This window comes from Oncorhynchus mykiss, chromosome 29, assembly GCF_057628025.1.
Source record: "Oncorhynchus mykiss isolate SJ-2025 chromosome 29, ASM5762802v1, whole genome shotgun sequence".
NCBI classification, from domain to species: Eukaryota; Metazoa; Chordata; class Actinopteri; order Salmoniformes; family Salmonidae; genus Oncorhynchus; species Oncorhynchus mykiss.
This window is the reverse complement of record NC_143050.1, coordinates 15,831,148-15,843,878: the sequence shown is the minus strand read 5'-3', so window position 1 is coordinate 15,843,878 and position 12,731 is coordinate 15,831,148. Positions and strand designations below refer to the sequence as shown.

The following is a 12,731-nucleotide window of genomic DNA, read 5'->3' as shown; positions in this document are numbered from 1 at the left end:
GTATTAGGTTATTGACCTGCTGAAAGGTGAATTTGTCTCCCAGTGTCTGTTGGGAAGCAGACAACCAGGTTATCCACTAGGATTTTGTCTGTGCTTAGCTCTATTCCTTTTATTTTTTATCCTAAACAACTCCCTAGTCCTTGCCAATGACAAGCATAACCATAACATGATGCAGCCACCACCATGCTTGGAAAATATGAAGAGTGGTACTCAGTGATGTGTTGGATTTGCCCCAAACCTAATATTTTGTATTCAGGACAAAGATAATTTCTTTGCCACATTTGCAGTTTTACTTTAGCGACTTATTGCAAACAGGATGCATGTTTTGGAATATTTTTATTCCTTAGAGGCTTTCGTCTTTTCACTCTGTCATAACTACAATGTTGTTGATCCATTCTTAATTTTCTATCACAGCCATTTTACTGTTTTAAAGTCACCATGGGCCTCATGGTGAAATACCTGAGCAGTTTCCTTCCTCTCCGGCAACTGAATTAGGAAGGACGCCTGTATGTTTGTAGTGACTGGGTATATTGATACACCACCCAAAGTGCTATTAATCATTTCACTATGCTCAAAAGAATATTCAATGTCTGCTTTTTTAATTGTTTTGCCATTTACTGATGAGGTCTTTTTGGTTGAATCTGTGTTTTAAATTCACTGCCCGACTGAGGGACCTTACAGATGTGTGGGGTACAGAGATGAGGTAGTCATTCAAAAATCATGTTAAACACTATTACTGCACACAGAGTGAGTCTATGCAACTTATGTGACTTGTTAAGCACATTTCTACTTCTGAACTTATTTAGGCTTGCCATAACAAAGGGCTTGAATACTTATTGACTCAAGACATTTCTAAAAACATATTTCCACTTTGACATTATGGGGTATTGTGTGTAGGACAGTCAGTGTTGTAAAAATACTTTAAAAAGTCATTTTTATGGTTATCTGTACTTTACTATTTATGTTTTTGACTACTTTTACTTCACTACATTCCAAAAGAAAATAATGTACCTTTTACTCCATACATTTTCCCAGACAGCCAAAAGTACTAGTAACATTTTGAATGCTTAGCAGGACAAGAAAATGGTCCAATTCACACACTTATCAAGAGAACATCCCAGGTCATCCCTATTGCCTCTGATCTGTATGACAATTGGGTAACTTTATCCACCACAGGCCATTGACACAAAATCTCAATGTAATCCATTTTAAATTCAGGCTGTAACACAACACAATGTGGAAAGAGTCAACGGGTGTGAATACTTTCTGAAGGCCCTGTGTGTAACTGCAAGGAGTAGGATAACATTTTATTTTACAGCTGGGTTTACAATAGGGCATACATGTGATCAGACTTCTAAAGCAGCTTATATTACTTAGGATCAGAGGTATTAAATACCGTCATATATAAGAGTAGGATGCCTGACAAACTGATAAAGCACCAGACAGTATTTTATTGGAACAAATCGGGGAAGTGGAAAACTAGGCTTCAGTGGGTAATGTAGCGTAGCTGCAGGTTAAGGCGGAACCAGATGGGTCACTGCAGCTTAAGGTGGTTCTTGGTTGCCACAGTTGCCATGTGTCTGCCTACCCATCAAGTAGCAAAGCCATGCAGAAGGATCAAGGGAGGACGCTTTGGAAGTGATGAGCATCGATGAAATTACGCAGCGGGACACTCATCTGTAGAAAGAGCGAAAGAAGGCCTGAGACATTCCACACTTCTAACCATAAATATTGTTCAACTTAGGGCTCTATTCAACCGGTACCGCTGAAGCATTACAGATTGCAGGCTGGAAATGTTAAGGTAAATCTGATTGAGCAGACATATGCAGCGGTTACATATGCACCATGAAATGCAGTCTCCGCTAACTCAGGAACATTGCCTTTAAATTTCAACCACGCTGTAACGCTGAACTTCCGCAATATGGATTTAATAGAACCCTTAAATACACGTCACAAACATAAATGGGACTAACCGTTTTTGGGGAGGATAGCAATGTTCTCAGGCAGAATGCCAGTGTCCAGGGAGAACTGCTTAAACTTCTGCAGCAGGTCAGGGCTCAGGTCTGTCCCGCGGGCTGTAGACACCACACATGCAGAACATGGCAGACTAAATATACTATGAAGGATACAATACAATTTATTACGCAAGATTGCTAACAAATTATGGGGGAAAAATAGTGACAAAATGAGACTGAGTTATAGGAATTAACAGAGGAGTGGAAAAGAACTTACCATACAGTTTGTTGAGCACAGTTGAAACACCTCCCTTGGTCTTGATGGTGTGAATGAGGGCGTACTCATCATACTTAACATCAACGACACGCATGTCATTTTCATTATTCCAGCCTAGAGAGGGGTGAATAGAAGATGAATAGACACACACATTTTTTTTGTGTGTGTGTGTCTATATATATATATATATATATATATATATATATATATATGAGCAGGGTTCCAGGCATAAGCAACATATGTTAGTTTTTTTAGGAACTCAGTCGGGTCTCAACAAACAGTTTATTCATACACTAGATGACTGACAGGGGGCGATGTCTTGAAGCCACCGCGTCTCCATCTTGGCACTCCCCCACCATTGTAAAATATATTTTGGAAGCTATAGAAAGGCTTTTATAAAAGTCTACATTTGCTTTTGAAACACTTGTTCTATTACAGACACCTTAGTGCATACTTTTAAACTATATTGTGTGAGCTAAACATAAAAAATGAAACATTTGAAAAGATATAAAACAAGTTTATATAATATTTTATATAATACTTAGAAAGTACTAATGTTACTGTCCCCACTACAACAACAAAAACACTTAAATACATGTAATTGTAATTGTTGCATTTATTCCTACGGGGGACTGCTTTTCTGAGGAGTGCCAATATGGCCATCCAGTGGCTTCAAAGTCTCTCATGGCCTAATACATAGCATCAGCAATCCAGGGTTTACATACATCATTGGTAAGAATAGTAGAATACACCAGGTGCAATTTGGTTGTGCATCATCAGTTGGGGAGCCCCCATCGATTTTGTTAGTCATTCTCACTCAGACCATATTAATGTGGCATAAGTCATAACAAAGTTAGTTATAAAACTGCAAAGTTTTCTCTCCACCCCATGGCCAAATGTGTATAATTGCGGAAAATGTACTTTAAAACTGCAACAGTTTCTCTTCGCCCCATGGCAAAATGTATAGAATTGCACGGAATGTTTCTCTACACTGTCTAGAGGGGGCCACTAAAATGTTTTTCTGCGAGGTGTGGGCCCTGTAACCAAATCTCGCTTAGCAAAAGGTTATAACCGGCCCTGTATGTGTGTAGGTTCTAGACTTACGCTGGCTCTTGAAGATGAATTTCCCAGGAAGGTTTGTCTTCTCAGCCAGGTGGTTCATTCTCCAGCAGGAGCCATCAGTGCTGCAGAGACAATACAGTTCATTCGGGTTCAGCAGAAAGTCTCTCTCTCTCTCACTCACTCACTCACTCACTCACTCACTCACTCACTCACTCACTCACTCACTCACTCACTTCAGGCTAGCATATGCCATGTCCAGGTCTCCTTCAACAGTTGGTGTCAGCATGGCGGTGCCCATCTTCATGCCGTCCCTGTGGCTGACAAACCACTGGGCATTAGTAGCAAATCCAATCAGGTACCACTTTCCTGCAACCTGAAAAAACCCCAGCCCTGATTAGATTACAACACCTTCTCATTCCTGTCTGTGGGGTCACAGAATTTTTCGATCCTAAATCTGTGAGAGCTGATACTGGAATATCCCTGAATCATTTACAAATGATATTCTCAATCTGAAAATGTGTCACTAGAATTCCCACATTTCTCTTAATCATTTCCATTTGTATCAGTTTCTTTTTTGTATTTTTTTAGTACATTTTTTCTCTATAATAATCTCTAGTTTGGTCCTTATCATTTGATTTTCAATGTATCCCTGATTTGTTAATCCCTCTCTTCATTCTCTCTCTTACCCCCTGTAGATTGAAGTCTCCTTGGGGAAGAACCTCAGCGGTGACAACCAAGGAGCAGAGCAGTGCTCCTAGCGCTCTCAGCAGCATGGTCGTCATGACTACAGCTGAGCAGGGTCAGTATCAAGAATTCAAAAGTAAGTGGTTGTACGAGGAAGAGGACAGAACAGGAGATCTGTTTTTCTTCACTGCCTCTCACTCCTATATATACTGTAGAGCATGAGCTTACATAACCCCCCCCCCCCTTCCCATACACAACCTGCTACCTGTCACCATCTCTATACCACACCCCCTAGACACACATACACACACACCACACCACACCACACACCCACACACACACCCACACACACACACACACAATACCAACGGGTGGAGATGGGGCTTGTGGGGGGTGTGGCCGGGACCTCCCAGTCATTCCTCCCTCTATAGAACCCTGGAGGTGGGATGGGTTCAAACAGGAGCAGCGTCCCCCCCATCCCCCACAAAGACAGTGATGAACAATGCAGTGTCTGCCTCTCCAGTGCTTTCTGTGGGCAGGAAACAGATAATCAAAACTAACTGTCAGCACTTTGGATGGTAAACAGAGCTCCCCCTAACACACAAGCCCTGAATCTCTTTGTGTGTGTGTGTGTGTGTGCGAGCGAGCGTGTGTGTGGCTTAATATTAAATCTAACTATCAGTGTAAAACCTTGCTGGAAGAGGTAGAGCAAGCCTTCATGCAATCTCAGTTTGATTTATCTCAGGTCAACATTTTTAAATGTATAGTCCCCTCAAAACACAACCTAATATGATTCTCCACTTATCTTTTTTAGGGGATCTATCCCTTTAAATCGGATAGTGCTTCAGGCAAGTAATTCTTATAAAAGTTGTAAAACACGAGATGTTGTAAGAAACTATTTTCCAGTGGTAAATGTTTCACTCTTTTGACTGTTGGACTTAAGGTAAGGCGATAGACATACTGGGATGGAACTCCTGAAACAGGTGTGGGCAAGTCTAAAAGCCACAGACACACCTGCAACCCACATACCTTGCCAGTTGAAACAGTGGTTTGGAAACCATGAATCAGTCCAATATTGAGAAATCAAATCAAGAAATGTTCTCAGTATCTAATGACAATATTTGTGTGCTTAATTCAAGTGTGCAAATAAAATCAAACCACTTGATTGAGTGGACAAAATAGTTTACTGGAACATTCTCTTATTAACAAAAAAAATGTCATTGTAAATGTAAATGTTAAGTTTGACCTAAGGTTGCCACTTATGTATGGTTTGTAGTCTACTGACTGAACCTGCACGTTTGGGTATTTCTATGTTACGTTCCAGATGAACTAGTATGTACTATGAGCAAGAAAATGGACAGTCATCAGTTGTATTGAATCCCTGTAAGATAGTGTGCCACTATGTTCATACTGACAGATGGCAGACTCAGTTTGTGGTTTGACTGCAGAAGCTTCAAAATGTTACTGCAAGTCTTTTCACTCCAACTTCGCACCGTAGCATATTCCATGAGGAAGAGGACCTCTGCTGTCCATCTACAGTATTGACATGGTGTTCTTCAAGTTGAGGACAGAGGAGAGTACAAGTCTTTGAATCATTAGATGATAGAAAGCAGAACATCTGTTACAGGGGTATTCAACTCTAACCCTACGAGGTCCGGATCCTGGTGGTTCTTCTGTTCTGCTTGATAATTAAATTAAATATGCGTATTAATACACACGTGTACATGTGTGAAATAGGACAAACATAAGCACTGACCTAATTATATATATATTTTATAAAATCCCTGATAAATAGCTGACTGTAGGGATAAAGGACAGGAGGAAACCAAATGAGGGAAACTAATCAGACAACAGTCCACTCTAAAACATTCACAGTATGTGTATGTTGTCTTCATTAGGTTTCTCTCAATTTTACTATGCTCACCTGTCTTACAGACACCCTTAACAATAACTTTTTCTAAATTGAAAGATCAGAAATTGTTGTTTTAATCTCTGATGAATGCCAGACAGGCAGACAGAAAAACAGACAGAAAGGACAGAGAAAAATGTGGATATGAAACGTAACAGTTTTAACATCAAGGCTCTCAATTCTTAATACAGTTTTAATCACCACACAGTGTCACATGCAAGGAATCACCCAGAAAACACAGTGGTGGTGTGGGGGAGAGAAAGAGAGGAAGAGTACACAGGCAAACAAGTCAAGTTATAACGTATGACTCCCCCAGGGCTTCTTGAATCTTCTTCACTCCTCTGGGTAATGACATCCTCTTTTTCTTGGTTTTGCGTTTCTTTGTGTTTCTTCAAATAAAAAATATATAAAACAGGGAAGTCCCGTCAACTGTGAGTCACTCAAGATTGTTTCTGTAGCCTATCCTGTAACACTTATCATAATCACATGATTATGTCTTGAGTGTCACGCTGCATACTATGTTATGTCATACTCGCCAGCTTCAGTAAGCAAGACAATGCCACCACGAGCATCACGATCAGCATTAACCTTATTCAAGGGTGCATGCTTTTTCCCTTTCTGTACTCCCTGTTCACCCACGACTGCCTGGCCAAACACAACTCCAACACTATCATTAAGTTTGCTGACGACATAACGGTGGTAGGCCTGATCACCGACAATGGCGAGCCAGGCTATAGGGAGGAGGTCAGAGACCTGGCAGGGTGGTGCCAGTATAACAACATCTCCCTCAACGTGAGCAAGACAAAGGAGCTGATCGTGGACTACAGTAAAAGGAGGGCCAAACACACCCCCATTCACATTGACAGGCTGTAGTGGAGCAGGTTGAGAGCTTCAAGTTCTTTGGTGGCCCATCATCAACAAACTATCATGGTCCAAACACACCAAGACAGTCGTGAAGAGGGCACAACAACACCTATTCCCCCTCAGTAGACTGAAAAGATTTGGCATGGGCCCCTAGATCTTCAAAAAGTCTAGGTCCAAAAGGCTCCTTAACAGCTTCTACCCTGAAGCCATAAGGCTGCTGAACAATTGGCTACTTGGACTGCTGCTACTCGCTGTTTATTATCTATGCATAGTCGCTTTACCCCTACCTACATGTTCCATACCAGCCAAAAGTTTGGACAATCCTACTCATTCAAGGGTTTTTATATATTTGGACCATTTTCTACATTGTAGAATAATAGTGAAAACGTCAAAACTATGAAATAACACACATGTAACCAAGAAAGTGTTAAATCAAAATGTATTTAAATTTTAGATTCTTCAAAGTAGCCACCCTTTGCCTTGATGACAGCTTTATAAACTCTTGGCATTCTCTCAACCAGCTTCAACTGGAATGTTTTTTTCAATAGTCTTGCAGGAGTTATGCTGAGCACTTGTTGGCTGCTTTTCCTTCACTAAGCGCAAACCAGATGGGATGACGTATCGTTGCAGAATGCTGTGATAGCCATGCTGGTTAAGTGTGCCTTGAATTCTACATAAATCACTGACAGTGTCACCAGCAAAGCACTCTCACATCTCCTCCTCCATGCTTCACGGTGGGAACCACAGATGGGGAGATCATCCGCTCACCAACTCTGCGTCGCACAAAGACACAGCGGTTGGAACCAAAAATCTCCAATTTGGACTCATCAGACCAAAGGAAAGATTTCCACTGGTCTAATGTCCATTACTCGTGTTTCTTGGCCAAAGCAATTATCTTCTTCTTATTCGTGTCATTTAGTAGTGTATTTTCTTTGCAGAAATTTGACAATGAAGGGCTGATTCAGTCTCCTCTGAACAGTTGATGCTGAGATGTGTCTGTTACTTGAACTCTGTGGAGCATTTATTTGGGCTGCAATTTCTGAGGTTGGTAACTCTAATGAACTGATCCTCTGCAGCAGAAGTAACGCTGGGTCTTCCTTTCCTGTGGCGGTTCTCATGAGAGCCAGTTTCATCATAAGCGCTTGATGGTTTTTGCGACTAAACCTTTTCCGTATTGACTGACCTTCATGTCTTAAAGTAATGGACTGTTGTTTCTCTTTGCTTATTTGAGCTGTGACTGCCATAATATGGACTCGGTCTTTTACCAAATAGGACTATATTCTGTATACCACCCCTACCTTGTCACAACACAACTGATTGGCACAAACTCATTAAAATGGAAAGAAATTCCACAAGTTAACTTTTAAGAAGGCACACCTGTTAATTGAAATGCATTCCAGGTGACTACCTCATGAACCTGGTAGAGAGAATGCCAAGAGTGTACAAAGCTGTCAAGGCAAAGGGTGGCTACTTTGAAGAATCTAAAATATATTTTGTTTAACGCATGATTCCATGTGTTATTTGATAGTTTTGATTTCATCACTTTTATTCTAAAGAAAAACCCAGGAATGAGTAGGTGTGTCCAAACGTTTGACTGGTACTGTACATATTCTCTCAATTACCTCGACTAACCTGTACCCCCGCACAATGACTTGGTACCCCCTGTACAGTGTATTCGAGAAGTACTCAGCCCCTTTTACACACACACACACACACACACACACACACACACACACACACACACACACACACACACACACACACACACACACACACACACACACACACACACACACACACACACACACGTCTATTGGAAGGTCAGAGACTTTAGCAAATGTATTAAAAATTAAAACTCAAATATGACATAAGTATTCAGACCATTTACTCAGTACTTTGTTGAAGTACCTTTGCAGTGATTACAGCCTTGAGTCTTCTTGAGTATGACGCTACAAAATTGGCACACCTGTATTTGGCACACCTGCATTTTGGTATTTTCTCCCATTCCTCTCTGCAGATCCTCTCAAGCTCTGTCAGGTTGGATGGGGGGTGTTGCTGCACAGCTATTTTCAGTTCTCTCCAGAGATGTTTGATTGGGTTCAAGTCCGGGCTTTGGCTGGGCCACTCAAGGACATTCAGAGAATTGTCCCGAAGCCACTCCTGCATTGTCTTGGTTGTGTGCTTAGGGTCGTTGTCCTGTTGGAAGGCTATCCTTCGCCCCCAGTTGGAGGTCCTGAACACTCTGGAGCAGGTTTTCAGCAAGGATCTCTCTGTACTTTGCTCTGTTCATCTTTGCCTTGATCCTGACTAGTCTCCCAGTCCCTGAAAAACATCCCCACCACCATGCTTCACCGTAGGGATGGTGCCAGGTTTTCTCCAGACTTCACACTTAGCATTCAGGTTTCATCATACCAGATAAATCTAGTTTCTCATGATCCGAGAGTCCTTTTGGCAAACTCCAAGCGGGCTGTCATTTGCCTTTTATTGACGAGTGGCTTCTGTCTGGTACTCTACCATAAAGGCCTGATTGGTGGAGAGCTGCAGAGATGGTTGTCCTTCAGGAATGTTATCCCATCTCCCCCGATTGCTCAGTTTTGCCGGGCAGCCAGCTCTAGGAAGAGTTTTGGTGGTTCCAGACTTCCATTTAAGAATGGAGGCCACTGAGTTCTTGGAGACCTTTAATGTTGCAGACAATCTTTTTCTTTAACCTTCCCCAGAGCTGTCTCGACACATTCCTTCGACCTCATGGCTTGGTTTTTGCTCTGACGTGCACTGTTAACTGAGGGACCTTATATAGACAGGTATTTGCCTTTACAAATCATGTCCAATCAATTGCACAGGTGGACTCCAATCAAGTTGTAGAAACACCTCAAAGATGATCAATGGAAACAGGATGCACCGGAGCTCAATTTTGAGACTCTTAGCAAAGGGTCTGAATACTTATGTAAATAAAGCATTTCTTTGTTTAAATTTTTAATACGTTTTTGCTTTGTCATGTGATATTGAGTGTAGATTGATGAGAAATTTAAAAAATAAAAATACATTTTAGAAATAACGTAACAATGTGGAAAAAGGGGTCTGAATACTTTCCAAAGGCACTGTATATAGCCTTATAATTTCATGGTGTTACTTATTTTTGTAAAACTGCATTGTTGGTTAAGGGCTAGTTGTAGTCGGCGCATAGGACAAATACAATTGTATTTGATCATTCTAGTGGTGTTCACCTACTCTCTTAATCTGGTGGTTTATAGGAGACTTAAATGTACAAACTTTAAGAACACCTGCTCTTTACATGACAGACTGACCAGGTGAAAGCTATAATCCCTTATTGATGCCACTTATATCCACTTCAGTGTAGATGAAGGGGAGGAGACATGTTAAAGTGTATACGCCTGGAGACTTGGATTGTGTATGTGTGCCACTCATAAATGCAAAATAGGTTTTCAAACAGTATCGAGCTATAATCAGAGGCTTCTTTACAGGAAGGAGAACTGCACGAGGGTGTCAAATCACTTCCTCCAGCTGTACCGATTTTAAGGAGACCTTTATTTGAGAGACTGCACTGGATTTAAACTTTTTTTTCTAAATGAAAAACAAACCCAACTGAATCGCTCCTCCCCGAAATGTACCAGGCAATCCCGAGAAACATGTTAGTCACTCCTAACCGCCACAGATTGACAAAAACAAGTCTTCTGTCAAATTTGTATTTATGTTCTGGCAAAAGCCATTTAGTCGAAGGTGTAGACAGCTTTTAGTACAAAAGACAGACATTTACCAACAGACGTATACAATACAGGTGACCATAATAAACAAGGGTACACATGATCCAGGCATGGAGTAGATGTGTGGCATCCCCTGCAGGGAGTTACAGGTAATCAGAAGAAACCAATGGGGTCATTGTGAGCTTTGGATGTCTGTACGCCATGAAGCTCCAGTTTCCCACCAGCGTGGGGTAGAGTTCTATGGACCCGCAGGTGCACAAATTCATCTCCACCAACATGGACCTATGAGAAAAGGATGGATTTATTATTTTTGCATAACTGAAAGGCTAGAAATGATATTTATACAATTAAACACTCACTTTAATGAAGAAGTTGGTCCCAGCCACAACTTGCGTTGTGAATGTTTTGGCAGCAAAAACGTCAAACTTCTTTGCAGCTTTCTCCTCTGCATATGGCTTCATCTAGAAACATTTAAAAATACTCAGGCAATGACTCAGCTGTTCCCACAGCATCTCACATTTCCTCCATATAGCCTACGCACAAGCACACCTACAGTCCTATAGATTGAACGTTGACAATACACACTGTAGAGCTTATTATTCAATAAAAGGTTTAAGATCACACCTTCATCAAGTATGAGTCTCAACGCTGTTAAAAAGATGAGGATGTTCAGTGGGACAGATGAGGAATGCGCAACTCCGTTCCTATATCGTGGCGGAGGTGAGAATTGATAACTGGTCATGAGATTCTCGCAACTACGTTGAGTCACCATCAGCCGATACTAGTAATAATGACGATTCTGAAAAAGCTTTCCTGCATCCAGGTTTGTCCTGTACAACTGCGATCCTTCCGCAGGGTGCTGAAATTCATAATTTTAATAAATACTTTTCGAGAACCGACTTTTTCTTAATTTGCTTTAATCAACTGGAGACGTAGCGGCCTTGAAGTAGTAAACTACAACTGGGACTCTCGCGCGTAGTTGAGCAACACAAATCGGTGGTTGTATTCGATAAATGTTCATTAAAAGTATGACTTTCAGCACCCCGCTGAAGGACCGCAGTGGTGCAAGACAAACCTAAGTACAGGTAAGTGTTTACATTATTGTAAAAATAGAAATCAACGAATGGGAACCCAATGTTAACAGTGTTGTTAGCAAATCGCGCGACCAGTTATCAATACTCAACTCTGCCTCGATAACGGAGTTGAGCGTTCCTCAGCTAGACTATGCAGGATAAATGAAGGAAATATGCTTACCTCATCGCAGATTTGCTGCACTTCGGGTGTGGCATCCTTCGCCTCGGCGGTACCGCCACACTTCATTACGATTAATTGCAGATGGAAAGTTACTTACGACTGAAATATTTCACACATGGATTTAAACTTCCTTATTTATATTGTCGCATCACATGACTCGAGTCATGTTTTTTTTAGAAGGTACCATTATGTTTATGAAGTGGAAAAACAGCCGCTGTATCTTATAATGAAAAACATAGGGCACTTAAACCAAGCTTTAACATTTGTAGTTAATGCATGTTTAAATTCATATATTGTGTCATTTAGGGTATATGTGACCAGAAAGGTGCTCTTTTAATCATGTATAAAAATTTGCTAAACCCCCTTCAACCGTAGAATAGTTTAGGCGGAGGTGCGGCTACAGTAGTGGGCGGTTCGATCACGAGGCTGCGTCTCTTTTTTTAAATTTTTATTATTATTATTATTTTTTAAATAATTTTTATTATTATTTTATTAACAAATCAATACATAAAGAACATGAGGGAACACAAGCATACATAGATTACAAACAATAGACAATCGAGCTAGGGGGTATAATATCACATTACAATTACACAAGGACCTTAAGGGACATGCATATACTTACAATTCTAACAGCTTTTTTGTTAGTAGAGCATTTAACCGTCTTAAAATACAGTTAAATTTCTTTTTGTAGGGTACGAAAATGTGGTTTTCTGTTTGTAAATTTACATTTGTGTATATGAAATTTGGCCAAAAGAATAATGAAATTAATTACATAAAAATGTTTCCGCTTAGTTCTATTGTATGTAAAGAATCCAAACAGTACATCTCTTCACAATAGTGTAAAATCTTCATAAATGTGTTCAATTATAAACCTACTGATGTCTTGCCACAGTTTTCTTACATGCATAAAATGCCAAAAAAGATGCAAAACTGTTTCTGGGTGGTCATTACAAAAGGAGCAATTTGAGTTGATGTTTTCCTTGAACTTCTTCATATAGTGG

General features: G+C 40.6%; 2 protein-coding genes across 2 annotated transcripts; both read right to left on the bottom strand.

The window, feature by feature from the left end:
- Positions 1-1,263: 1,263 nt before the first annotated feature.
- LOC110510074 (lipocalin) lies at positions 1,264-4,151 on the bottom strand. The gene is made up of 6 exons (XM_090226597.1): positions 3,981-4,151; positions 3,528-3,667; positions 3,337-3,416; positions 2,233-2,346; positions 1,974-2,075; positions 1,264-1,677 (listed from the first exon to the last, which is right to left on the bottom strand). Exons 1-6 carry the CDS (start codon positions 4,074-4,076, stop codon positions 1,658-1,660), a joined length of 552 nt encoding a protein of 183 aa, XP_090082723.1. The 5' UTR covers positions 4,077-4,151; the 3' UTR covers positions 1,264-1,657.
- A 6,290-nt stretch (positions 4,152-10,441) lies between these two features.
- On the bottom strand, positions 10,442-11,820 carry cpi1 (cystatin B). Its single transcript, NM_001124499.2, has 3 exons — positions 11,728-11,820; positions 10,833-10,934; positions 10,442-10,755 (listed from the first exon to the last, which is right to left on the bottom strand). The coding sequence occupies exons 1-3, from the start codon at positions 11,791-11,793 to the stop codon at positions 10,627-10,629; spliced, it is 297 nt and encodes a 98-aa protein (NP_001117971.1). The 5' UTR covers positions 11,794-11,820; the 3' UTR covers positions 10,442-10,626.
- Positions 11,821-12,731: the final 911 nt, after the last annotated feature.

What these genes read in the sequence shown, in the direction of transcription:
- LOC110510074 (XM_090226597.1), bottom strand. Translation starts at nt 4,076, where the DNA reads ATGACGACCATGCTGCTGAGAGCGCTAGGAGCACTGCTCTGCTCCTTG. An exon ending in ATTCATCTTCAAGAGCCAGC is followed by an intron (nt 2,347 to 3,336) that starts GTAAGTCTAGAA and finishes ACCCCTCTCTAG; the next exon opens with GCTGGAATAATGAAAATGAC. An exon ending in TGTGCTCAACAAACTGTATG is followed by an intron (nt 2,076 to 2,232) that starts GTAAGTTCTTTT and finishes TGGTGTCTACAG; the next exon opens with CCCGCGGGACAGACCTGAGC.
- cpi1 (NM_001124499.2), bottom strand. Translation starts at nt 11,793, where the DNA reads ATGAAGTGTGGCGGTACCGCCGAGGCGAAGGATGCCACACCCGAAGTG. An exon ending in TGCAGCAAATCTGCGATGAG is followed by an intron (nt 10,935 to 11,727) that starts GTAAGCATATTT and finishes AAATGTTTCTAG; the next exon opens with ATGAAGCCATATGCAGAGGA. An exon ending in GGACCAACTTCTTCATTAAA is followed by an intron (nt 10,756 to 10,832) that starts GTGAGTGTTTAA and finishes CTTTTCTCATAG; the next exon opens with GTCCATGTTGGTGGAGATGA.